At 39.4% G+C, this 27934-nt stretch overlaps 1 protein-coding gene across 3 annotated transcripts in view; it reads left to right on the top strand.

Annotated features, from left to right (window-relative positions):
- The first annotated feature begins 2533 nt into the window (after positions 1-2533).
- LOC117410737 (serine/threonine-protein kinase D3) overlaps positions 2534-27934 on the top strand; it is a 110850-nt gene continuing 85449 nt past the window's right edge. Inside the window, exons 1-2 of one of the 3 annotated variants that reach the window (XM_034017509.3) lie at positions 2534-2634; positions 4878-5877. In XM_034017509.3, coding sequence (XP_033873400.3) covers positions 5584-5877 — 294 coding nt within the window. In that variant the 5' untranslated portion in view covers positions 2534-2634; positions 4878-5583. Of the gene's footprint in view, positions 3076-4187; positions 4276-4877; positions 5878-27934 lie in introns of those variants that run through there. The other 2 variants (XM_059025890.1, XM_059025891.1) reach the window with 2 other exon arrangements.

The following is a 27934-nucleotide window of genomic DNA, read 5'->3' as shown; positions in this document are numbered from 1 at the left end:
TAAAAGTCTTAAAATTGGTTATCTTTCAATTCTAGTTTCAGATGATCATTTTGATTGTATTTGTTTATGTTTGCAGTTTCGATTTGGTTTATTGTAGCTATTTTTTTTTTGTTTAATAAGCATGGCATGATGCTGTATGAATATTTCAAATGTACTCTAAACAGGTGTGGTGTTCTACTGGAATCCCAGCACTTCAGAGTACACTATGCAGGTGTGTGTGTGTCTATTTAAAATATTTATATAGGAAAGTCAGCATCTGAGGGTGGAAGGTTTCAACAGTTATAGCAGCAGCAACTACCTTGTTTCTATATAAATAGATTCAAGTACTGTATTAAGACTAAGACAAAATGACCAGCTGCAGTGGGTGGCAAACATCAACAGAAATTGCTCCAAGTGTGGCTGGCACATCTTGTGTATTTAAACCCTGACAGAAGTTTGATTTGTTTTTGCTTTGTTTGTGGTACAAAAGAAAAGCCTGTGGTGCTATCTTGGTAATATTTTTGGTAACCCTTTATAGTGTGTGGCATAAATTAATATTTAATAGATATGCAATTCAATTATTCCTTGTTACTTTCCATTAACATTTAAGTCAGATTAACTGTATTTTCAATTAAAAACATGTAAACAATGGGAAATGATTACATATTTTCAAGGGTAACAAAATGTAATACTAATGGGTGTGATATGGAATTACATTTTCACTCAACATTTGGTTAACATTTAGCAAAAAACAGCTATTACATATTTATTACATATTAATTGAATATGCAATTGCATATCTATTTAATATTCATTTATGCCACGCAATATAAAGCATTACCAGATTTTTAAATGATCTAAGATATACACAAATAATATTTTTGTGGTGTGCTATAGTGTTTTCTAATCAACTGTTACTGTATGCTGCATATAGAATAATATTCTACTGGCTTTGAAGTTTCTTCACACAACAGCTAAAACTACCCCACAGTGGCTCCAAAAAGCATTGGAACATCCCTGTTAGATTGCGGCACTTGGACATGTGTTGCCCATTTTACCCCACTCAGCCCACATGCTTACTAAATATCTTTATAGCCCTAAATAGAAAATAATCACCTAAAGTGAAAGATTTGAATTAGCATTACACCCCACATGTTATCAGTGTACTACCAATTGTGAATTTCAGGGAGGAGATATCTGTTTTTAAAATGGTAACAACCAAGAGGGGTTGGGGGCAGTTAATATAGCTTCAGTCGTTAGTCATTCCTAGAAAACAGGTAACAGTTTGGGTGTACTCCTTGCTCTGGTGAGAGGGGACAACGTATTCCTTGCATTTTTTAAATTTTTATATATAAAGACTGGACAGTTCCCTATTCATGGATACAAAGATATATAGTTGCCAAGCAGTCTGCGTGGGGTAAAGCACCAGCCATACTTTTAGAGCCATTGTAGATGGCTCTCAATTGAATATTTAGAGTTGGTGATCACTGCTACTCTACAGTGCAAGCTGTGGAGGCGTGTCCCCTTGAAGACTTCACCAAAGCGTTACAGATGGCCTGTATCCATTCACGCTGCTCGGATTCACTGTTTGCTTTCAGGAAGAATGTCCTCTTGCCCCCCTTTGGAGTAATTGTCCACGTGAATATCATCTCATTGCCATCGACTTCTTTAACATGGGCACCTAAAAGGCTGATTTTCTTTAGCACTGCCTGCATTTAAATAAACAAGAGGTAAGTGTGAAGTCCAAACTCGCCAGTGTTACAATGCTACCGAGGAATTGAAATGTACAATCAAAGTGCTGGATCTAATCTTAGCTACCAGCACCCCCACAATACATAGCATTCTGATTTTTTTTTTTTTTTTAAGGGCTGTGTTTTCTGACGGTGTTAAAACTGTACCGTACAGTAATGTAAAAAGCTCATCATGGAATGACAACAATGAGACATTGTGATTAATCTGCTGCAGCATAATTTGGTTTTGAGAACAAACACAGTTAACAGTATTCATACTGACTGAAGTGGTAGGCAAAATCTAGAATGTAACGGTTCACATTAAATGGCCGCGGCACACAACACGAATTCCACAATGTCATGTACAGTATGTTTGGGAAGCACTATTTGTACTCGCTGGGCTAGCTTGCGTTGTTGCCTTGGAAACACAAGTGCGTGGCCATAGGCTACGCTCACTTTAGAACTAGCGAGCACTTATCACTTCTGTGTTTTACCTTTTCATTCTCCCCATACAGACGCTGGGTTTCTTTTAACACGAAGCGATAAGTAAACTGTGTTCGCTTTGATAACCATCCCTGCTTATCTGCAACTACTGCTGAGTCTCTTACTACGCCGTTAGAGGTCGCAGGCGCTTCAGCCATCATGAAATCAATCACAACGCGAATAACGGAATAGTGGTCTGCGTTTGGCATGCGCGGAGAAAACATTCCACCCCGAGATGTTATCTGGGAGATGTAGTTTTCTGATGAGCAGTAACCAATATACGTAAACGGAAAGATGGTCTTGCGAACTACAACTACCAATCGTTTCACTTCTTCGCTTCAGCTGGGAGGAGGGGGGAACAGACACATCTGGAATGAGAGGGATAATGATGAGCTAGTGTACCTACGAGAAAGAAAGAGAAGTTTTAAAAGCAAAAACAGAAGTAAGTGCATTGCTTTACGTAATTTGGTAAACATCAGCACTAAGGGTAGCTTGATAATTAAGAGCATTTAAAGAAACCGTTATGAATGAACTTGTGTTATTTGGTGCTTGTGTGGAATACGAAATTAGAATTACAACTTTCCGTGCAACATTTTTGTCAAGGAAACAAAACCGCCCTTTGGAAAGAAGTGGCTTTTTAACAAATAAACAAACAAACAAACAAGCAATTATTCTAACACAAGTGGTCTCGCGGGTAACATAATATGTCACACATTAGCAATTGGATGGATACGAAAAATTCCTTATCATAACAGTGCGATTCTTTGTTGCTGGCATGCATACTATTTTGTGTAACGAATGAGACTTCATCAGCCAGCCTTAGTGGGGAGAGTCCAGGCAGAGAGCAACCCGGGTCCCCACATGTGAAAAACCTTGCTTTCCAGTAAGTATTTCACTCTGCAAGTCGTGTACAGTACACCGTGTCTAAAGGTAACAGGTTTGGTCGTATTTTTTTCAAAGACATGCTGCACATTTTCAATATTTCTCATCATAAAGTCTTTTTTTGCAGTCTTGAGTGTGGTAGAATGCTGTTTTTATAAATAGCGATATATTTTTTTAGGTTGCATTTAATATGCTTGTTTTCGGACTCACGGTTTAATCATTTTCTGAAAACCCTATATACCAAAACAGCAGTGTGTGTGTGTGTGTGTGTGTGCGTGCGTGTGTGTGTGTGTGTGTCTGTGTGTGTGTGTGTGTGTGTGTGTGTGAGTGTGTGTGTGTGTGTGTGTCTGTGTGTGTGTCTGTGTGTGCGTGTGCGTCTGTGTGTGTGCTTGTGTGTCTGTGTGTGCGTGTGTGTGTGTGCGTGTGTGTGAGTGTGCGTGTGTGTGTGCGTGTGTGTGTGTGTGTGTGTCTGTGTGTGTGTGTCTGTGTGTGTGTGTGTGTGTGTGTGTGAGTGTGTGTGTGTGTGTGTGTCTGTGTGTGTGTCTGTGTGTGCGTGTGCGTCTGTGTGTGTGCTTGTGTGTCTGTGTGTGCGTGTGTGTGTGTGCGTGTGTGTGAGTGTGCGTGTGTGTGTGCGTGTGTGTGTGTGTGTGCGTGTGCGTGCGTGTGTGTGTGTCTGTGTGTGTGTGTGTGTGTGTGTGTGTGTCTGTGTGTGTGTCTGTGTGTGCGTGTGCGTCTGTGTGTGTGTGCTTGTGTGTCTGTGTGTGCGTGTGTGCGTGTGTGTGAGTGTGCGTGTGTGTGTGCGTGTGTGTGTGCGTGTGCGTGTGCGTCTGTGTGTGCGTCTGTGTGTGTGCTTGTGCGTCTGTGTGCGTGTGTGCGTGTGTGTGAGTGTCTGTGTGTGTGTGTGAGTGAGTGTGTGTGTGTGTGTTCAATATCACACATTTTGTATTTAATCTTAGATTTATATATATACTGTATATATACTGTATATATACTGTATATATATATATATATATACATACTCTTAGTTGTAATATACTGTGTAATGCTTTACTTGTTTTTGCATTCCTTTTGTTTTAGCGCCTGCGACTATAATAATATTGTTGTATTTGGACTGTGTACCCAGGCAACCGTCAATGCATTCCCCAGTCTTGCAGTAATTTAATTACACACTAAAGAGCAGTCCTTGCGGACATAGCTTGCGGTAAGAACATCCAGCGAGTAAACAGCTGATTATCTGTGAAGTGTTTCTGTGAGTTGCATAGGGAAATCCTCACGTTTTCCAGTGGTCTACTTGGAGATTATTATTATTATTATTATTATTATTATTATTATTATTATTATTATTATTATTATTATTATTATTTTGCAATGTTATTAAACGTAAGGTGATGTTGTTATATATTGAATATTTTAATAACGACAGTGATAATCATAATCAACCCTGCCCTAGATCCAGTAAATAAACATATTATATCAAGTTCTACTAGACCCATGAGCTAAACAATATGTTTCAAATATTAATGTAAAACATTTGGATAAATTAAACTATGAGACTGTTAGGAGTAATAACCGCTTATATTGTATCTGCATTGTAGATACACTGAGTATACAAGCAAGAAGCGTGGAAGTGAACGCAGGCACATTTATGTAGCCTAACTCTGTCCTACAGTAATACGAACTCAGTAATAGTTGTTTTTGTCATACAGCAGTGCCCCTCTGTTAAAGAAGAGGCACTGACATCATTCTGTATATGTTTTAATTGTGCGTAACAAAACCCCTGTCTTTTTTGTGTCTCACTCTCAGACATTGCTGTAGATTTCCGGCGGTGAAGACCGGGAGGGGGGCGTCGTGTCGAAAGGAGCCAGAACTAATAGCCATCCAGGGAGAATGCGGTTCTGAAGAAGCTGGCTTCACAAATAATTCAACCGAGAAACTCTAACTGCAAAGTCATTAACGCGCTGGTGGAGTTTGGAAGAAGTCATCATTGCAAAAGCGGCGTTTTTGTTTGTTGCCTGAAAGTTTATTGCGAAGGAGCGAGGAGGCAAATATATATATATATATAAAAAAAACTAAACAGGAGCAGCAAGAATGAGACAAAAATCAACAGGCTGCGGCTGACTTGCACACATGAGAAAAACAACTTTCTACCGGCAATAACTTTCTGTGAAAAGACTGACGATAAATGCAATATTCACCAAGGCCTTGGATTTAAACAGCTCAACACAGGTGTCTTTTACCAAAAAAACAACACCGCGGCCGATCGCTTGCATCCGTTTATCTGCGTCTGTAGCGGATCGTGGTAGCAGAACCGTGTGTATTGATCTTGATGAGGAGACCGAAAGCTGGGTGCCACAGTCGAAAGGCGGTCGCTGAACATAGTTCATTATACCGCTACACACATCTAGTTCAATATACCGATACACACATCCCCCATTGAATCATCCTTTTGACTGCTCGTTAAACATAACACTTTTTATCATCAGTATATTCATCTCAAAAAGGAAATCAAATGTCCTCCTGTAGCAGCGGCTGTCCTCCATCCCTGCAGAAATCTTACCCCCATCCTCAACACCCAGCTGCTCCACCGACTCCTTCGCCGTCCCCAAGCCCACCGACAGCTCTCTACAGCCGGTTATCAAACGGGAGCCTGAGCGCTCCGAGTCCTACGAACTCTCGAAGTTCTGTCCATGGGGTATCTTTCCTCCTGCAAATCGGACTGACCAGGGAGACTGTGACCATCGAATCTCAGGAACCCTCACTACCCGCTGTGAAAGACCTAGTCTGTTCTATTGTGGACCAAAAGGTAAATTAGTATTCATTTATTTATTATTAATAATATTAGTATACACCAAAAAAAAAAGGGGGGGGGGGGGGGGGGGGTGCTATAAACGATGAACTAATATACTAAAACGATAGTTTTTGATCCTGCAGCATCTGCTGTATACAAGTCTGACAAGGTCAGAACACACCAATGGGATTGTGGTCCTTGTCATTCAGAAAATGTAATTTATGAAAACGTTTCCCTGTAAAGTGAAATGAGCAGACTGTCAGTTCAGAGCTGTTCTGCCGGGAGATTCGATTGCTTTTGTTTTCATTGATCTAATGGATGCCGAACGGATGGATGACTTCCCAGCCAATACATTACAAGTATTATTATTTAATGAAATTGTATTTAACACACGCATTTCAAATATCCTTATTTTAAAGCTTCATGTGCTACTGTTAGTGCTTTTCTTTCAAATGCTTGATCTAGGGTAAGTGATGAATACAGTAGGAGTAGCTGTAGTTTTCACTTTTATAGGTTTTTATATCTTGCTACGCAACTTTAGTAAACATTTTTTTAGTCTTCCGCGTTTTCGGTGTTTATCTTTAAAAAAATGAGAGTTTTTCGGAGTTTATTTTACATATGTTAAAATAGGGATAAAATCGGTTAAAAAAAAAAAAAAGGTTTTAATTGAAATAGGCTATCGGTAAAAATCGGCGAGGACAAATCTCAGTATACACATTGTACATGTGGAATATGATGCATAGCAGTTCTGGTTTCTGATTAAGTTTAATGTCCCTGGCATGTATGATGATTGATGAAGCAGAATCTGTGCAAGTCGAGGCCACATTTTCCCAAGTTAGCTGGTACTTTGCGATCGTTTGGGCAATCGCTGTGCTGACGGAAATAGTATCTACAGAAGGTATGAACATGACATCAGCACAAAACAAGCCAGGTTTATTCACCTTGAAATCATAAAAAGAAAATTGAAAGAACTCGGCGGTGCAAGCCATCGGGAGACGCGTCAAAAATCACACTGGACATTTCTATCAATGTGTTCTATAAGCATCACCATTTTCTGTCAGATATTTACTAGCCTATTAAGATTGTTTATTTTAGCAGACGCCTTTATCCAAGGTGACTTACAGAGACTAGGGTGTGTGAACTATGCATCAGCTGCAGAGTCACTTACAATTACATCTCACCCGAAAGACGGAGCACAAGGAGTTGAAGTGACTTGCTCAGGGTCACACAATGAATCAGTGGCTTAAATGGGATTTGAACCGGGGACCTCCTGGTTACAGGCCCTTTTCTTTAACCACTGGACCACTGCCTGTCGGCGTTAGGCAGTGTTTTAGCTGATGGACAGTACTGTCGCACGAAGTGTCGCTTATTTTTCAGTCGTCTTTTGTCAGCGCGAACGTACCTCAATGCAGCAGTATTTGCAGCGCTATGCATCCTCTGCCTCATCTGACCCACTTCTGCTATTTTTGCTTTTTGTATACTTTGAAACATTTGTTTTCTTTTGAATATTCATAAACTGATTTACGTTTTCTCTCCATTCCTCATCCACTAAAATTATTACATTTTCATGTATTCCAATTTAGTTTTTGATCAAGCTAGTAGTTACTACTACCAGCAATTGCGACAATAATCAGACTTTGATTGGCCGACATAATCAAGTGATACTGTGTTTGTGACGTGACAGAGAACCACGTTTGAACGTTATTTGATCCTCTGACGTCTAAACGTCTTCTGTATCCTAGGATACCGTTTAGGACTGCTTATTACAATGTCTGAGTCAAAATAAAACAGCATTTTAATCAAAATATTGTGTATTTCCTAGAAAATAGTACCGGGAAAATATTGAATAATAGACAAAAATCGGGTATAAATCAGTAAAAACCAACGTCCAGTTAAAAAAAAACAAAAAAAACACAACCCTGTAATTTTTCTGTAAAATTTGGAATTAACCGGAAACGCGGAACACTAAATATTTTGTATCGTACGTTGATTTCTAAGTTGGTCAGTGTTTAGTTTTATAAGTGCGGTTTCCTTTGATCATATGCGTCTGATTAAAAAACTCTGTAAGTGGAAGCTGTTTGCATTGGCACGATAAAGACACATGGTCAAATCAAAGGATGAAAACCAGCAAATTAAAACAAATAGTTTTATCTTAGGAAGCGTTTGCTCAATCACAAACCTACATCTGTATAGTTATGTGGATTTTTTAAAAAATATATATGTATATGTAAACATTTATCTATGTGTGGATTTACAAATAAATGTAATTTGTTATATTATTGGTAGATCCTGTCTGGCTTGTCATGCTAGTTTTAAAGTACTGTATAAATTACCAGATTATTTTATGAGGGATCCATTGAACAATTGAGCCCTCTACTGTTGCATTGTTGTTGGCGTTATTATAAGTGATGAACTATGTTCTTTTACTACTGTATTTGGTAACTGACAATTCCCGGCCGGGCTGTGTGGACAGTAAGCTGTAAGTGTTACTGCAGTGCACAGTGAGGTTCCTGAACCCGAGCATGGGAGTTAGATAGCAAGGGAGCATGGCATTTGAATTAGCAACATATGTTTTGTACATATTGGAGCTCATTCTAATAAAAATGTATCACCGAAAAAAAAAAAAACAAACAAAAAAAAACTTTTCAATTATCAGCCTAAACCTATGGAAAACAATGGAATTCAGTGAGGCTCTTCCTGAACCATTCATCTAACATGGCAACCCTGTGGCTGCTCACTGTGTTGCTCAGGTCCTTGTGTTAGTACAGAGACATTCATCTAACATGGCAACTCTGTGGCTGCTCACTGTGTTGCTCAGGTCCTTGTATTAGTGTAGTATGTTTACAGGATTTTGAAAATGACTGCCCAGGTGTAAATAAAGGTTTGGTTAACTTGGTTTCTGCTTTTTTTTCTTGTGCAAGATAAAAATGCAACTACTGTAATATAACAAATTCCCGAACTTGTTACACAGTAAGCTAGCTGTGTAGTATTTTAATTTGGAACCATGCAATAAAGCATTTCAAAATGTTTTCCTAAGAAGTCAACATGAGAATAGCAAATTAAGATCAAAACCCTTTCCAGTGGAAATTATTCTGCAGTTGCTGGTAATCCCGAAGGATAAGGCTTTTACACACCTTGGAATGTTTTTTTTTAATTTTTTTACTGTCATTGTCATAATGTTGCGTTCTATGAACAGAAACAGGTTGTTCTTTATAGATAACTGAACATTTTATCATTATTGTTTCTTTATAGTTCTACTATTTGTGATTACAATGCACAGTGTGAAGAGATTTGATGATGAGATTATACATGACTGCGGGGAGTTCTGGTGAAGTGTCAGGAATGTGGCTAACTCTGCTCTTTGAAATCAGGTGTACGTTGTCTCGATCGGAATCCTGGCTTTTTTTTAAATTAAATTGTGTTACATTTTTATTGGGTCAACTTAAACATTCTTTCAAGGCAATGATTTATCTTTATCAGGTGCAAATTGAGTGAAATCATGTGGAAAGATGGCCTATACAGTGACATTGTGTAGAGAACCTTCAGAATTCCTGTTTGCCACACACACACACGACACTATTAAATCCTAACCTAGCTATTCAAGTAATTAACCTGTAGCAAGTTCAGTATTAAAATCGAGAAGAGCTGAGCTACAGTTGGACACAGTCTGCTAAATTACCCAACGCTACCTTCAAATATCTGCATGCATTCATCACTGCTATTGCTTGTGCTTGAGCAGGTAATACCAGTTGGAGGTTGATGGATTTGGGACAGTCCCATGTGCAAGAAAACCTTGGGAGGGAAACCCCCCTCCCCTGCCCTCTGTCTCTCCCCGTTCCAACGCCCCTAACTTTCACAGAGCAACAAAAAGATTAAGATAGTGTTTTGCGATAAAGATATACACCTCTTCATTAGTTGTGATGCAGAGTTTTTATGAGGACACATGCAATTTATGTACAGTATCTTTTATCATCCTGCTCATATTGTTATGTCTACGTGTACAAAAAATAATTCCAGACAGTACAGAAATCATTATTGCTCAAAATGTGCCTTTACCTGGTTTTGAATTTGCTTTAGAGCGTGTCTGGAGAACCCTAAATGCCTGGACTGAACAGACTTTCTCGTTGCATTCAAGTCATAAGACAACACTATACAGCTCTGCCAGCCCCCTGCTCTATTTATGTACAGAGTGGAATCTCCAGACAAGCTCGAAACCAGGGAGAGACAGATCTGCAGAAAAATAACTACTTAATATTGGAGCAGCATAATCCAGAACCATTTAGAATGATGGCAAACACCACAGAACACTAAGGGAAATGTAAAGATATATTACAATGACATTTAGAATGATGGCAAACACCACAGAACACTAAGGGAAATGTAAAGATATATTACAATGACATTTAGAATGATGGCAAACACCACAGAACACTAAGGGAAATGTAAAGATATATTACAATGACATTTAGAATGATGGCAAACACCACAGAACACTAAGGGAAATGTAAAAATCTATTACAATGACATTTAACCTACTTACAGTACTGTTTATCTGTGTCAGCAATGTCTTTACTTCCAGTAGGATTATTACGATACACTAAAGTCATGATACAATTTGTAATAAGTTATACGATGAAATGAGCAATACATTATGGAATGTTTTGTTAAAAGATACAACTTAGGATGATTTACATTGCATGGATTTACAGTTTTTACTTTATGAACAGAACTAGGTTAATGTATTTTTGTGATTTCCAATTGATTAAATATATACCAACCTTAAATAAGGGAGGCATGTGTTCACGCTATTAATCACACGTGTTCATCTTTTAATAACCTTGCTGCGTACAGCATGTAGCTACTGTATGTAGCGCTTTTGGTCATGTAATATGTGCACAGCCTGAATCGTGATACTACACTGTACTGTATGCACCACAATCAACACAGTCCAGTCCTAATAAAAATATTATTGTACTACAAATAAATATTAAAGCACTGTCAGAACAAAAAAGGGCCATATTTTTGGAGCAACCCAAACTGGCAGTACAGCATAGGTCATTATATACCAAGTTAACCATCAGAGTGTATAGCATTTGATTCTTGATGATGCCATTGTATAAAACCGGTGCAATTTCTGGAGTGGGGTCTTAAATGAAGGTAACCTAAATATCCAAGTCTGTGTCTTTTTTGCATTAAGAAATAAGTCAATCTTCTTTTTATCTCCATTTGCTATCAAATATGAATGTTTAGATTAAAATGTCACTAAAATATCATTTAATACAGAGGCAATTGATATGTCCCTTCATCAATATTATTACATAAATAATATCTTAATATCTTTGAATATTTCACTTTTGTTTAGCATAACTTTTTTTTGTGAACAATTACTTTTATTTATTTTAACAAAATGAAACAAAAAATTACAGGCATGAAAAAAAAAAACACAAGCCAAAATAAAAATACAGATGAAGGTCTATGAAAATGTAGACAACAAAACATAACAAGTTTAGCATAATCTATGTGTGTAAATCCATATTGCACGAAGCAAGAAACTGATGAGATTAGATGAGATTGCATACCTTACTAGATCTGTTACAAGCGAATCTGCATTTGACTGGAAAAGTAATTGTTTTATCTGTGGAGAAGTATGCCACCCAAAACAACGGTCAACGTGGCACTAATGGTGACTTAGTGGCAGTGGAGGCAAGGTACCACAGAAAGAAAAACTGTTACTCTTCATACATCAACCCAAGAAATGTAGCCTTATAGAAGTAATTCAGGTCTCACCTGCTCCAAGTTCAGTTCTATGGGTTACATTCCAGGATATGGCTAAGAACTTTCTGCCTCTTGTCATGAAGTCCACCAAAAACATCTGCACTGAGACCATTTCCCCGGTGCATATTGTATTTGTCAGATACATTGAGGACATCATCAAGTCAGAGACGAGAGAGATACGCAGTGATGGACAATCCAGCCGTGTTTATCGAGTGCGGGGGGAAGTCAGAGTACCACCTAACTGGAAACTGTTCCTCAGTGTGATTGAGAGCAAGTCAAACCAACTTTCTACACAGATTACATGACAGAGAATAGTGCACATTATCTGACTGCAAACCAGTCATGTTGTGTCAGTGGTGGACATGAGGCGATAGCTGTGGCCATCACCTCCAACCTGGTGCCACAACGTACAGAATTAGATTCCAGTCGAGAAGACACAAAGATTATTCTGCATGCCATCAAAGCAGCAGAGGCTGGAGCAGACGTCATTGTTCCCCCTCCATCAAGGCCAAAGAGATTTACTTCATGACAGGGAGGCAAGGAAACCATGCAAAGCTCACAAGGTTCATCCCCATCCACACAAGCTATGGCAGTGTAACCATGTCTATGGCATAACAGGATGTGACACTGCCAGTGCCCTATTGGGACATGGAAAGAAAAAGGCATTCAGGATCATGATGAAGGAGGCAGACACATTTCAGGCCATGGAAACATTGGGAGACACCACCAAGCTAGGTGATGGTGAAAAGGCTGAACACCGTTTGTTAGTTGTCTGTATGCGGAAAGCAAGCAGAGAAGGGGAATGCTGCTAAGAAGCTTCCACCAACTTATGACAGCTTTATGCTGCACCTGCTTTGATATCTGTATCAAGTGTTCATTTGGAAGCATGCAGACATTAGCATGGTTGATGTTCCTTCACCAATACACTCTGGCTATGAGAAGAAAGTGGATGGTAAATTGAGGCCAAAGCTAATGAGCCAATCAGCAGCTGCACCAGAGTTGCTGAATGTGTACGTGACTGCACCTCTGACTTGTGCTTGGAAAATTGTTCCTGTTTCATGCATAATCAACCTTGTACAGCAGCCTGTTCATGTGAGGCAACACTTCATGGTGATGAAGACAACTGTGCAAATCCATTGACAAAAGAAGCTTTTGACTTTCTTGAGAGCAATGAGGACAATGAAGATTAATATGTTATTTAAGATTAATATGTTAATTAGTTATTTTGTTTGGAGATGAAAAGAGAGAGAGAGAGTCAAATAAATCTGTTTGTAAATCCAAAGAAATACAAGAACCTGTCTTGTGTTTGTTTATTTCTGTTTTTGCCCATCAAGCCAGTGTTTATTTTGTTGTATATTTTTGTTACTTAATAAACATTTGTTCGATTTTGGATCTGCCCTGGTCTACCTGCTGTCTTTTTGAGTCACCTTGAACATCTTAGTAATGCCAACATGTTCTGTGTTTGAAAAAGGATTCTGAATTATCATCTGACAGACATTTGTAGATTTGCATTATTGCTGACTTGTCTTCACACAAATTAATAAGTATCAGTTGTTTATGACGTTTCTTCACATGCCTATGACATGTAATGCATTATTACAGAGCATATAAAATAATAATTGTGAAGCAGAGAGGCAGTATTGTGGAGAAGTGGTTAGGGCTCTGGACTCTTGACCGGAGGGTTGTGGGTTCAATCCCAGGTGGGGGACACTGCTGCTGTACCCTTGAGCAAGGTACTTTACCTAGATTGCTCCAGTAAAAACCCAACTGTATAAATGAGTAATTGTATGTAAAAATAACGTGATATCTTGTAACAATTGTAAGTTGCCCTGGATAAGGGCGTCTGCTAAGAAATAAATAATAATAATATATTGTTCAGTTTTATGAAGTTGTGCAATAATATCACTGGAACATCACCGATTATGCATATTAAAATGTTCCCAGAAGTGATGTCTTCCATCGTCAGATCACAAACTGTAAACTAATCAGGGCTTGGAACACTTGTCTATATGTAAATATACGTGATATTTGGCCTTTAAAGAAGTAGTATGTGCACTTGTTATTTAAGTGCAGGGGGTCAGGGTGCTACATTGCAGATTTCTCAGCTCGCACACGTTTTCTGAGGTCCAGGTTCTTTATCCTGAGAGCCAGAACTTCATTTTAATCTAGGTTGACACGTGTTCTACTGCCGGTTTGGGCGCCTCAAACATGTTGTGGAGTTTGCTGCTGGACTATTAAAGTTGTATGTGTAAATAATTATCAGCATGTTACCAATGAAAAAGAAAAATGGCAGGTACAGTAATTAAACAGTTGTCTCAACACGTGGGGACGTGTAACGCTATATTTTTCGGAACCCCGCTACTTACTCACATGTGCTACACTACCCAATGCGACCGTGTGTGTATTATACACGTCACTTTTTTGGTAAATCACATTACTTATGCTAACTAAGATAAAAGTGCATTATTACAAAAATAAAGCACTTTTTACATAAATGTAGCAAAAATATTTAATGAAACAAACAAAAAGGAAAGCATCACTGAAAACAAGAGGCATATTTTAAATTTTTCCAAAAAACAAAGCAATAAAAATGTTTGTTTTAAAACAGATAAGATATCCTTTTTGCAAGCCACAATAATGCTCACAAAGGCTTTCTCTCCCAACCCCAGTCAGTGCTCTGAAGATTTTGGACATTCTGCTATCCTGCTTGAATGGTAATCTTTAAAGAGCACACCTTCTTTCACTTTCTCTGAACTCGAGGTCACTTCAATAATAATATCGCTGTTTTTTCAACCTACATGCTAATCAGTAAAACAAATAGTAGGAATGCCTACTATAAATTATAATTTTAGTACTGCTTGTGATAGAATGACTGGGTTTCAAACCCACAACCCTTTAGTTTGCAGGTGTGCTCAGTTATGCTATGCCACTGCGGCAGCTGATAGTATTGTCTAATAATAGCATTCATATATTTTTTGTCCTTACCTAACCCTCGGAACGTGATGCCTGTACATGAGTATGCATGTAAGTGTAAATCTGCAGGAGTAACATTCAGTTTCTAAGGGACAGGCTCTGACTGCATTGAGTTTCTAAGGGACAGGCTCTGACTGCATTGAGTTTCTAAGGGACAGGCTCTGACTGTATTGAGTTTCTAAGGGACAGTCTCTGACTGTATTGAGTTTCTAAGGGACTGGCTCTGACTGCTTTGAGTTTCTAAGGGACTGGCTCTGACTGCATTGAGTTTCTAAGGGACAGGCTCTGACTGCATTGAGTTTCTAAGGGACAGGCTCTGACTGTATTGAGTTTCTAAGGGACAGGCTCTGACTGCATTGAGTTTCTAAGGGACAGGCTCTGACTGTATTGAGTTTCTAAGGGACAGGCTCTGACTGCATTGAGTTTCTAAGGGACTGGCTCTGACTGCATTGAGTTTCTAAGGGACAGGCTCTGACTGCATTGAGTTTCTAAGGGACAGGCTCTGACTGCATTGAGTTTCTAAAGGACAGGCTCTGACTGCATTGAGTTTCTAAGGGACAGGCTCTGACTGTATTGAGTTTCTAAGGGACTGGCTCTGACTGTATTGAGTTTCTAAGGGACAGGCTCTGACTGCATTGAGTTTCTAAGGGACAGGCTCTGACTGCATTGAGTTTCTAAAGGACAGGCTCTGACTGCATTGAGTTTCTAAGGGACAGGCTCTGACTGTATTGAGTTTCTAAGGGACTGGCTCTGACTGTATTGAGTTTCTAAGGGACAGGCTCTGACTGTATTGAGTTTCTAAGGGACAGGCTCTGACTGCATTGAGTTTCTAAGGGACAGGCTCTGACTGTATTGAGTTTCTAAGGGACTGGCTCTGACTGCATTGAGTTTCTAAGGGACAGGCTCTGACTGCATTGAGTTTCTAAGGGACAGGCTCTGACTGCATTGAGTTTCTAAGGGACAGGCTCTGACTGTATTGAGTTTCTAAGGGACTGGCTCTGACTGCATTGAGTTTCCAAGGGACTGGCTCTGACTGTACATGCTTCTAATAGCAATCCAGCTGCTCATGATCTCTGAGTTCAGCAGAAATGAAACAGACTACTGAGTGGTCGGGGAATGAACAGGAAAAGTGTTTAATGCAGTTATATCACGGTGGAGTGAGCATGGTCTTGGTTGGGAGCGTTGCTGTGTCATTTCTCTGAGCTCTTCAGTAGACTTGTGGTTAAGTGCTTTACCGGTTGTTGCAGTGTGTTTTACAAGCTATTAACCCTGTCCTACTGTACATTACAGGTTACCAGGTAGATTAGCAATCCAGAGGAGTTGTGGGTTCAAGGTAATACTGTTTGATAGCAGTTCAGTCCACTGTTCCTTACGTTGCAGTATGTTCTAAAGGGATCATTATGGAATACTTATAATTATTATTATTATTATTATTTGTTCATTTAGCAGACTCCTTTATCCAAGGCGACTTACAGAGACTAGGGTGTGTAAACTATGCATCAGCTGCAGAGTCACTTACAATTACGTCTCACCCGAAAGACGGAGCACAAGGAGGTTAAGTAACTTGCTCAGGGTCACACAGTGAGTCAGTGGCTGAGGTGGGATTTGAACCGGGGACCTCCTGGTTACAAGCCCTTTACTTTAACCACTGGACCACACAGCCTCCTGAATTGTGCATACACTAGGCCTCCAATGAAGACTGATCTCAAATAAGACTTTTTTTCTGCTGATATTTTCTGTTCAATATCGTATGCAAATTAACAGTGAAACCTCTGCCTACTACTGAGAGTACATAGAATGTATTAACAAATTACTACAGAAGTATTTTAATTGTTACAAATTACTACAGAACTATTTTAATTCTTCTAAATACCGGGGCTACAGAAGTATTTTAATTCTTCTAAATACCGGGGTGTGGCAATGTGCCCCGCCCCTGTGTGCAATTGTGTGTTATGTGTTGTATGTTGCGTGTGTGTGTTAATGTTGGTGTATAGATTAGTACACGGGATATAAACGGGTCTGTGTTTCACGTGTATTTAAAAAGTGTAGATTTATATTTAGGCACGAGGAGGGCACAAATCACTTCACGTGCTGGTTAAATGTAATATGTGAGCACGGGGTTGCACAGAACTAATTCACGTGCTGGGATTCAAGTGAGTAATTAATTAGTAATTGAATCCCAGCACAACAGTATATATAGAGACACGTAGCACTCAGTCGGGGTTGGGTGTTCGAGAGTGGAGAACGGGTGTGGAGAAGGAGAAACTAAATAGTGAAAGAAAGCGTAACTATAAGTGTTGTACTCGCCGTGTTTGTTTGTCTCTCCGTGCACCGTTTGTTTAAGTGTAGTACGTTTTGTTTGTCTATTTATTTTGGCGCAAGTGCCGTGTCCCGTGTTTTGTGTTTCAAACCTTTTATTTTCTGTTCTGTTTATTAAATGCTGAGCGCGATCACGCGCCCAGCTTCACCAAACCCCAAATCTCTGTCTGTTTATTTCCTGCATCTGGTCTGACGCCACCCACTCCGGCCGTCTTTGTGACACCGGGCTACAGAAGTATTTTAATTCTTATAAATACCGGGGCTACAGAAGTATTTTAATTCTTATAAATACCGGGGCTACAGAAGTATTTTAATTCTTATAAATACCGGGGCTACAGAAGTATTTTAATTCTTATAAATACCGGGGCTACAGAAGTATTTTAATTCTTATAAATACCGGGGCTACAGAAGTATTTTAATTCTTATAAATACCGGGGCTACAGTAGCTCAGCTGTTTTTAGTTAATAGGTAAACACCAGCAGAATGAGTCTGGATTTGAGTGCCTCAGTCCCCCGATTTAAATGCTCAGTTACTTAACTTCCTAGGACCTGTTTTTATGTTGAAAGTTTGTTATTCATTTAAAAGGTCTGTAATGTTTTCCTGTATTGTGCTTTTCCAGATTGTGTCACCACCATCTCTGAATTCATATGGTCACCACAACTCTTTGTAATGTAACATTCCACAAACCTCAATATACTAAACAAAAAACAAAAAATATATATAAAAAAAAAAAAAAACCAAAAAACAAAACAAAACCAAAAAAAACCTCAATATACTAAAAAATAAATAAAAATTAAAAATACCCTCAATATACAGTTATTTGTCTTCAGTTCTGGAACACATGTCAAAGCCTGCTGCTTTACAGTTCTGTCTTGGCAGTTTAACATCAAACCACATTTTTTCTCTACATTTACTGAATAATTTACCTTTTTTTTACATATATGTGACAATTGAAATAAGTTGTGAGTTAAATTATATGGTGCTAACCATTTATTCCGGTAACTCTTACCAGTGTGTATTACCGTCCCTTAGCAATTAGTGAACAAAAAAAATGGTGAAAGCTTTTCCCCCCATTCTGTAGAAAGTGCTGTAAAAGTTTTTTTGAAAGTACAGTAGGGCTTTTTGAAAGCAGCAGGTTGGATTATTTTTGTATTTGCTCTGTTTTGAGATGACTAGCTCTATTCACAAAGTTAATTTAACTTAAAAAAAGGTTGCAAATCTAGACTACTAGAAAAGACAACACCTGTCTAGAACAATTTATTGAGTATCAAACCATATTCATATAGTGTATATTGCAAAGAATTCAGGCATCATACAGCACTAGGTACTTCTGAATGTCTCCCTTCCTTAGGGTGTCCAAACAGAGAGCTTCATGCACAAATTGAATTATTATTACCTGTTCCTAAAGACTCATACTAATGCATAGCAATAAATATGCTGTTGCATAAAGGTGAAGCATGTATTTCCGTGTTCATAGTTTGCTTGTTGTGGTTATTTAGCAAGTAATTAAGAAAAGGATATTACTCATTTGTTAAGCCCTGAAACATAACACATGTAAGTGAGACATTATTTCAGGCACTCTTTGCATCAAGATAATCAATCCTAATGGATCCTTTAGCAGATAATAACTGTACTGTCCATTGTGTTAACATGAGTGGGGATCCTGGATTACCATGTCGTGAGCAAATGTCATGCCATGGAGTGGAGAAGATATACAGGCAAATGTAATGCCATGCAGTGGAGAAGATATACAGGCAAATGTCATGCCATGCAGTGGAGAAGATATACAGGTTAAGAATTAGAAATGCTGAAGAGCCCGAATCGCATAATCAACGTGTTGGTAAGAACACTGGAAATACTGAAGAGCCCGCATCGCATAATCAACGTGTTGGTAAGAACACTGGAAATACTGAAGAGCCCGCATCGCATAATCAACGTGTTGGTAAGAACACTGGAAATACTGAAGAGCCTGCATCGCATAATCAACGTGTTGGTAAGAACACTGGAAATATTGAAGAGCCTGTATCGCATAATCAACGTGTTGGTAAGAACACTGGAAATACTGAAGAGCCTGCATCGCATAATCAACGTGTTGGTAAGAACACTGGAAATACTGAAGAGCCTGCATCGCATAATCAACGTGTTGGTAAGAACACTGGAAATATTGAAGAGCCCGTATCGCATAATCAACGTGTTGGTAAGAACACTGGAAATATTGAAGAGCCCGCATCGCATAATCAACGTGTTGGTAAGAACACTGGAAGGCACAGGGATGGCTGTTTTTTACAGGGTGAGCTGCAGTAACAACTTTGGCTTAAGAAGCACACCTATGAGAACTTGAGAATATAGCAGTTACATATGCCCAAGGGGTGGTTATTCAGATGTTTGTTTTTTGTATAGGTATACAGTATTTACAGGTGGTTCAACGTTGATATTACACACAAGTGCCTATAAGGTGGAAAACTAGCATCTTGAAAAAGATGGAGACGTAAAATTGAGGAATAATTGACACTGTTGGAACATATCAAAGTTCTGTTTTACGGCCAACAGACATTGTTAGTATGAAACCACACGGGTCAAACAGTGTTCTTGTTTATGTTCTTTTACCACTGCATGCTAAATAAGCCAGTGACCTTGCTGTTGACCTTTGAAGTGAACCAATATGGCAGCTTATTTAGGTTTTGTGACTTTGTTTAGATTTGTGTATACTTTTAGAAACTGATACTTTATCACTTAATTTTAATAACATTTTTGTATTCTTTATAAAATACCGGTACAAGCAAAAATATATTTGAAATGTGTGAATATTTGAAAGTACACTGCTTAAAAAAATATATAAAAAAGCAAGGTATCGTGCTTGTTCAGTGTTCACCAGGTTTGAGTTTTCACATTTGCTATACATTCCTCCAGGATTCCCTTCGGCACCTTTGCTTATTGGTGTTTGTGCTACTGTACATACAGAACTTCACAACTAAACAGTAACAACAAACACATTTCTACTTGTTCCACTTTACAACCACTCAATTACTTTACGACATCCATGTTTACAAAGCGTAGGCAACAATTTTATAAGATCTTAGAATGATGTTACAGAAACAATTCAGTTTTACTTACATAATCGTGTTCATCCGGGTTCATGCTGTAGTTTTCCATTGTATTTGGAGACGCATGCTATAGTTTCCCATTGTATTTGGAGAGGCATGCTATAGAGTTTCCCATTGTATTTGGAGAGGCGTGCTATAGAGTTTCCCATTGTATTTGGAGAGGCGTGCTATAGAGTTTCCCATTGTATTTGGAGAGGCGTGCTATAGAGTTTCCCATTGTATTTGGAGAGGCATGCTATAGTTTCCCATTGTATTTGGAGAGGCATGCTATAGTTTCCCATTGTATTTGGAGAGGCATGCTATAGTTTTCTATTGTATTTGGAGAGGCATGCTATAGAGTTTCCCATTGTATTTGGAGAGGCGTGCTATAGAGTTTCCCATTGTATTTGGAGAGGCATGCTATAGTTTCCCATTGTATTTGGAGAGGCATGCTATAGTTTCCCATTGTATTTGGAGAGCCATGCTATAGTTTCCCATTGTATTTGGAGAGGCGTGCTATAGAGTTTCCCATTGTATTTGGAGAGCCATGCTATAGTTTCCCATTGTATTTGGAGAGGCATGCTATAGTTTCCCATTGTATTTGGAGAGGCATGCTATAGTTTCCCATTGTATTTGGAGAGGCATGCTATAGTTTTCTATTGTATTTGGAGAGGCATGCTATAGAGTTTCCCATTGTATTTGGAGAGGCGTGCTATAGTTTCCCATTGTATTTGGAGAGGCATGCTATAGAGTTTCCCATTGTATTTGGAGAGGCGTGCTATAGTTTCCCATTGTATTTGGAGAGGAGTGCTATAGAGTTTGCCATTGTATTTGGAGAGGCATGCTATAGTTTCCCATTGTATTTGGAGAGGCATGCTATAGAGTTTCCCATTGTATTTGGAGAGGCGTGCTATAGAGTTTCCCATTGTATTTGGAGAGGCGTGCTATAGTTTCCCATTGTATTTGGAGAGGAGTGCTATAGAGTTTCCCATTGTATTTGGAGAGGCATGCTATAGTTTCCCATTGTATTTGGAGAGGCATGCTATAGAGTTTCCCATTGTATTTGGAGAGGCGTGCTATAGAGTTTCCCATTGTATTTGGAGAGGCGTGCTATAGAGTTTCCCATTGTATTTGGCGAGCCATGCTATAGTTTCCCATTGTATTTGGAGAGCCATGCTATAGTTTCCCATTGTATTTGGAGAGGCGTGCTATAGAGTTTCCCATTGTATTTGGAGAGCCATGCTATAGTTTCCCATTGTATTTGGAGAGGCATGCTATAGTTTCCCATTGTATTTGGAGAGGCGTGCTATAGTTTCCCATTGTATTTGGAGAGGAGTGCTATAGAGTTTCCCATTGTATTTGGCGAGCCATGCTATAGTTTCCCATTGTATTTGGAGAGGCATGCTATAGAGTTTCCCATTGTATTTGGAGAGGCGTGCTATAGAGTTTCCCATTGTATTTGGAGACGCATGCTATAGTTTCCCATTGTATTTGGAGAGGCATGCTATAGTTTTCCATTGTGTTTGGAGAGGCGTGCTATAGAGTTTCCCATTGTATTTGGAGAGGCGTGCTATAGAGTTTCCCATTGTGTTTGGAGAGGCATGCTATAGAGTTTCCCATTGTATTTGGAGAGGCGTGCTATAGAGTTTCCCATTGTATTTGGCGAGCCATGCTATAGTTTCCCATTGTATTTGGAGACGCATGCTATAGTTTCCCATTGTATTTGGAGAGGCATGCTATAGAGTTTCCCATTGTATTTGGAGAGGCGTGCTATAGTTTCCCATTGTATTTGGAGAGGCGTGCTATAGAGTTTCCCATTGTATTTGGCGAGCCATGCTATAGTTTCCCATTGTATTTGGAGAGGCATGCTATAGTTTCCCATTGTATTTGGAGAGGCGTGCTATAGAGTTTCCCATTGTATTTGGCGAGCCATGCTATAGTTTCCCATTGTATTTGGAGAGGCATGCTATAGAGTTTCCCATTGTATTTGGAGAGGCGTGCTATAGAGTTTCCCATTGTATTTGGAGACGCATGCTATAGTTTCCCATTGTATTTGGAGACGCATGCTATAGTTTCCCATTGTATTTGGAGAGGCATGCTATAGTTTTCCATTGTGTTTGGAGAGGAGTGCTATAGAGTTTCCCATTGTATTTGGAGAGGCGTGCTATGTAGCCACCTTTCTTTGAAGCACACTTAATATATTGTCACTTGGCTGCAATTAGCATAAACTCACTATAGGAGATTCAATTGAATATACAATGGGTGCAACTTCAGCATCACTTGCAATGCTTTACTTTCCTTCAGTCTCTATGAATCATCTTGAAACTGGCCATTTCAAACCTGTTGTGTGATACATTTTTATATTATTTCTGTTTTTTATATTTGGTGGAATACTTTTGTACAAATAAAGTACCAACCAAGTATCACAAGGGAGCAATGTGATCTGTTTACCCCTCTTCTGGTCTTTATATGGGGACATATTGAAGACACAAGTAATGTCCGGTTGCAAATTGGATTATGGACTGCAGATGGAACTGGCAGCTGCCTGGTTGGATACTGGAACGAGATGAGAACGCAATGAGTTTTACACACTGCTTTCATGGTGTAGACGGAAACAACTGCAGAATTCTAGAATGTACTGCACTGTATCAGAGAGCCCTTTTCCTGCAGGTGCAGCCTGCTGACTGCAAATCAAAGCAAATTCTCTGTCATTGACTAACACATTTCAAAACTTGACTTAAGCCTTGTGATCTGCCTAAAATATGAAGGATTTGTAATTGATTTATAATTCATTTTTCTATAGTTTTTTTCTGGTATATATCTTGGCCTGATAAACAGAGGGGATTCAAAAGTCAGCAGCTCCCTTTCTGTCAGAAGAGATGATTAATCTTCCAGAGGAAGAACATTTTTGCAGTTTTTGGCTCTGGCTTTGGAAAAATTGTAAACGTTTCCTCAAAAGGCAGTTTTATGAATGTTTCTATGTCTTGTTGCAGTAATTAAGTGCTTGTCTTTTGCCAGAATGACTGTACCTTTTTTCCAGTGTATAGCCTAATTATTTATGTACTGTATCTGATGATTGTATGATTTGAAACCTAATACAACAGAGGACAGACACTGATGATAAAGAATCGGGTAACCCTGCGTTTCAACTGGTGGTCTGATAACCAAGATATGATTGTAAAAAAGTACAAGTAGCTCTTCTGGATACAAATAAAATAAATTGAAAGCAACTTGCAAGGTCGTCACATTAAATTCAGGGGTTGTTCCAATCTTCTTGGTGTGGTCATATTGCTTGGTGTGGTGTTTTAAATTACAGCTATGGTCAAAAGATTTGCATCACTTAGAATTGTAGGATTGAGACATAATACCAAAAAACTAAATAAAACTATGTGAACAGAATTTAGATATTTTATTTAACATCATGTAATCAAAGAAACCACAAAATGATATTGAAAAAGTCTACCGGAAGCCATTATACTGTACTAGTACAGTTTTTTATGTTAGATTTCGAAATGTCACATTTTTCAATTTGTGTCAGTTTTTCCTTAAGTACCTGTAAAACTACAAAGCGGTGTGTAATTCAATATGTTAATGTAACATTATTCAGCAGGTTTCATTCGACTCTATGAAGCTTTTTTTTTTCTTCCTTGATGTGCTTTTTTTGTGTTGAATTAATAGATTTAATGTCATACTAATATTCATGGCAAAGCCTGGAGGGAAAAGCTGCATACTGCTTAGTAACGGGCTGAGCTTTATCATATTCCTGCAGGTTCGTGGAGAGGATCATTCTCAACATGTTAGATGTTGCTATGGAGATAGAGGCTAGAGGCTTGGAAGTACTCACAGGCCTGAGAAGCAGTGTTCACTCGCGACTCCCTCTCAACAACTCTCCCTAATGGAGCTTCTAGCTCCCTTTTTATATCATGTGGCTGTTCCTAATTAGCAAAAATTGTCTAATATGTGAACAACCAAATTCTCCCATGTATTTGGCAAGGACAAGAATTAACCCCATCCCTGCCAACCACCACCACCAACCAAAAATTATTTACACACTGGACTCTGTCCTGATACATAGTTACACACTGGACTCTGTCCTGATACATAGTTACACACTGGGCTCTGCCCTGATACATAGTTACACACTGGACTCTGTCCTGATACATAGTTACACACTGGGCTCTGCCCTGATACATAGTTACACACTGGACTCTGCCCTGATACATAGTTACACACTGGACTCTGTCCTGATACATAGTTACACACTGGACTCTGTCCTGATACATGGTTACACACTGGGCTCTGCCCTGATACATAGTTACACACTGGACTCTGTCCTGATACATAGTTACACACTGGGCTCTGCCCTGATACATAGTTACACACTGGACTCTGTCCTGATACATAGTTACACACTGGACTCTGCCCTGATACATAGTTACACACTGGACTCTGTCCTGATACATAGTTACACACTGGGCTCTGCCCTGATACATAGTTACACACTGGGATCTGTCCTGATACATAGTTACACACTGGACTCTGCCCTGATACATAGTTACACGCTGGGCTCTGTCCTGATACATAGTTACACACTGGACTCTGCCCTGATACATAGTTACACACTGGACTCTGTCCTGATACATAGTTACACACTGGACTCTGTCCTTTTGTCTTAAAAATTCTGTGATTATGTAAGTTCTACCCGTGGTGGAGGGGACACTTCCAAGGCAGCTCAGTCAGGATGTCTGAAGGCTCAGAATTGATATAAGCTTGTAATACTTTATATTTGATTTAGGTTATGCTAAATGCTGTTACATGATGCTGCTTCTGCCTTAAAAAAAAAGAAAGATCAAGCTGATTTATATATGCAGGGCTCTTTACGCATTATTAGTCCATCACTAGAAACAATGCCTGAGAACACAGGCATTGCAAACTGTGGTTTTTGTTAACAGTGTTTTTTGCACAGCTGTGTGCTACAAAAATGACATCAGAGGTTCACTGGCAAAACTCGATTGCATTGCATCCAGTGCTTGTCTTACTTTTAAATCAGGGGCAAGGCAATCCACCCTGTGTTTTATACATTGAGGGCAATCAGTCGACCCTGCGTTTTATACATTGAGGGCAATCAGTCGACCCTGCGTTTTATACATTGAGGGCAATCGACCCTGCGTTTTATACATTGAGGGCAATCAGTCGACCCTGTGTTTTATACATTGAGGGCAATCGACCCTGCGTTTTATACATTGAGGGCAATCAGTCGACCCTGTGTTTTATACATTGAGGGCAATTGACCCTGCGTTTTATACATTGAGGGCAATCAGTCGACCCTGCGTTTTATACACATTGAGTGCCAGAGTGATGAAAACACTTAAACAGGTTTGCAGTGATGAGCATTGATTTAGGACCTGTGCACATGGGTTTCGTCACACTAATGTGGATAAATAATGGGACACGCAGGCCAAATAATACGTGTGCAGAAAGACTTTGAAAGTCAAATCAGTCTAATGCAGTAGAAAATCTGCAAAAATACAAAAACATTGGCATCTCTTCAGACTACCGGGAATACATAACCAGTGCAACGCCATCATCATAAATCCCTAACTACAGTATTCAGTGATTCATGCTCTTGCATGGTAACTTCCAGTGGATGTGTAATGGCATGGATATGTCCTGTGTCACACTGACATTTCCATGTCATTACACAGTAGTTATCATGAAAGTGCGGGAACAACTTGTTGCACAATCATTATGTAATTTAATTACACATATTAATGCACCTTATTCTTTATTATGCCATTTGAAAGGTCACAGCTCTACACAGCATATTTACTAGCATGCTCGACACACAGTTTTTCAGTGACAATTCAACACATTCCCATCCACAGTGTCTGAAGTGTTTGATTCTACACATCCCTATTCAGTGTCTGAAGTGTACGATTCTACACATCCTTATTCACAGTGTCTGAAGTGTACAAATCTACACATTCCCATTCAGAGTGCCTGAACTGGTGCTCTGCTTGTATGACGTTGCAATAAATCTGATACAATAGCAGTTGCGTTTTAAAGTATTTGTAATTGGAGCAGCAAAGCTTTGGCTAATTGTAGCGACACATCAGATTACCTATACTAGTAATGTTTACAGAAGACTTATTCAGGGCATGCACTGTATGGATGGAAGCTTCACTAACACTGAATGTTTCCTGTGTTTAGTCTGGTCAAGGGGCACTTTAAGGGTTTATTTCACCTTTCCAATTCATTTTTTGATCGAGTCATAAGTAATTGTGACAGTGCATCTAACCACATTGAGGCTTCTGAGCAATCTTTAGCCAGGGGATTTTGTGAACAACATCCTGCTAAAACCGGATAGGTAGGTAATAAAGCTTTACAGTAAAGAGACTTTTATGTAGGAACCTTTTTTTTTATTATAGGAGGCAGTGTGGTCCAGTGGTTAAAGTCCAGGGCTTGTAACCACAAGGTCACCAGTTAAAATCCCATCTCTGCCACTGACTGACTCAGTCACTGTGTGACCCTGAGCAAGTCACTTAACCTCCTTGTGCTCTGTCCTGCGGATGAGATCTTAAATCAGTGTCCTATTGTGAGTGACTCTGTATATAATACACAGATCACAGCCTACCTCTGTAAAGCGCTTTGTGATGGTGATCCACTATAAAAGGCGCTATATAAAAATAAATATATTATTATCATTTAATTTTTACAGTCCATCAAAGAAATGGTCAATAATAAACTCTGAAAAAAGAACTGCTCTGTTAAAAAAGTTGTGTAGCTGATCTGTTTGCTCTATCTCAACAGGTCTGCTATCTAGCACGCTTTCTGAGCTGCTAGTGCTGGTTCATTGGAGCTGCAAGTTCCTCTGTGTGTGCACAGCATCTTTCTCTTGTGTTCATACAGCACAGACATCCTCTCTGAATCTGCACAAGACAGAAGCAGCTACCTTTCAGTCACAAAAAAACAGCAATGCTGCATTAGGAGAGTAATGAGCAAGCGAGGGCTTTGGTTTCATTTGTATAAACAGGAAGAATGATGGAAAAAAACATTTGCATTAATTTTAAATCACAAAAAAGGACCTTCCCCTATTACAAAGATAAAAGCATTAGTACTTATTATGTTTTTGAGGGATGCCTGTTTTAGAAATGTTTTGTACAGTAACCCTGCAGTGTACTTTACAAGTGTACTGTCTAATGACAAGATACGTTACTCACAGCCAAGGTTTCTGAGGTTTCAGCCAATCAGAGGTTTGCGCAACGCAACCAATTCGCATACAATTCTGTATGTTGCTAGGAGCATTCGTTATACAGAAACTGTCACATGTGTCCTAAAAGCACTGTGTGATTAGTGTTACAGTACTGCTTCACCAGATACCCTCAATCGAGCAAAGGGCAGCTCAGCACGCACCACTTCACCAGATACCCTCAATCGAGCAAAGGGCAGCTCAGCATGAACCACTTCACCAGATACCCTCAATCGAGCAAAGGGCAGCTCAGCATGCACCACTTCACCAGATACCCTCAATCGAGCAAAGGGCAGCTCAGCATGCACCACTTCACCAGATACCCTCAATCGAGCAAAGGGCAGCTCAGCATGCACCACTTCACCAGATACCCTCAATCGAGCAAAGGGCAGCTCAGCATGCACCACTTCACCAGATACCCTCAATCGAGCAAAGGGCAGCTCAGCATGCACTGCTTCACCAGATACCCTCAATCGAGCAAAGGGCAGCTCAGCATGCACCACTTCACCAGATACCCTCAATCGAGCAAAGGGCAGCTCAGCATGCACCACTTCACCAGATACCCTCAATCGAGCAAAGCGCAGCTCAGCATGAACCACTTCACCAGATACCCTCAATCGAGCAAAGGGCAGCTCAGCATGCACCACTTCACCAGATACCCTCAATCGAGCAA

Source organism: Acipenser ruthenus, chromosome 6 (genome assembly GCF_902713425.1).
Source record: "Acipenser ruthenus chromosome 6, fAciRut3.2 maternal haplotype, whole genome shotgun sequence".
NCBI lineage: Eukaryota > Metazoa > Chordata > Actinopteri > Acipenseriformes > Acipenseridae > Acipenser > Acipenser ruthenus.
Note: the sequence above shows the minus strand (reverse complement) of the source record. Positions and strands in the feature narration are given on the sequence as shown.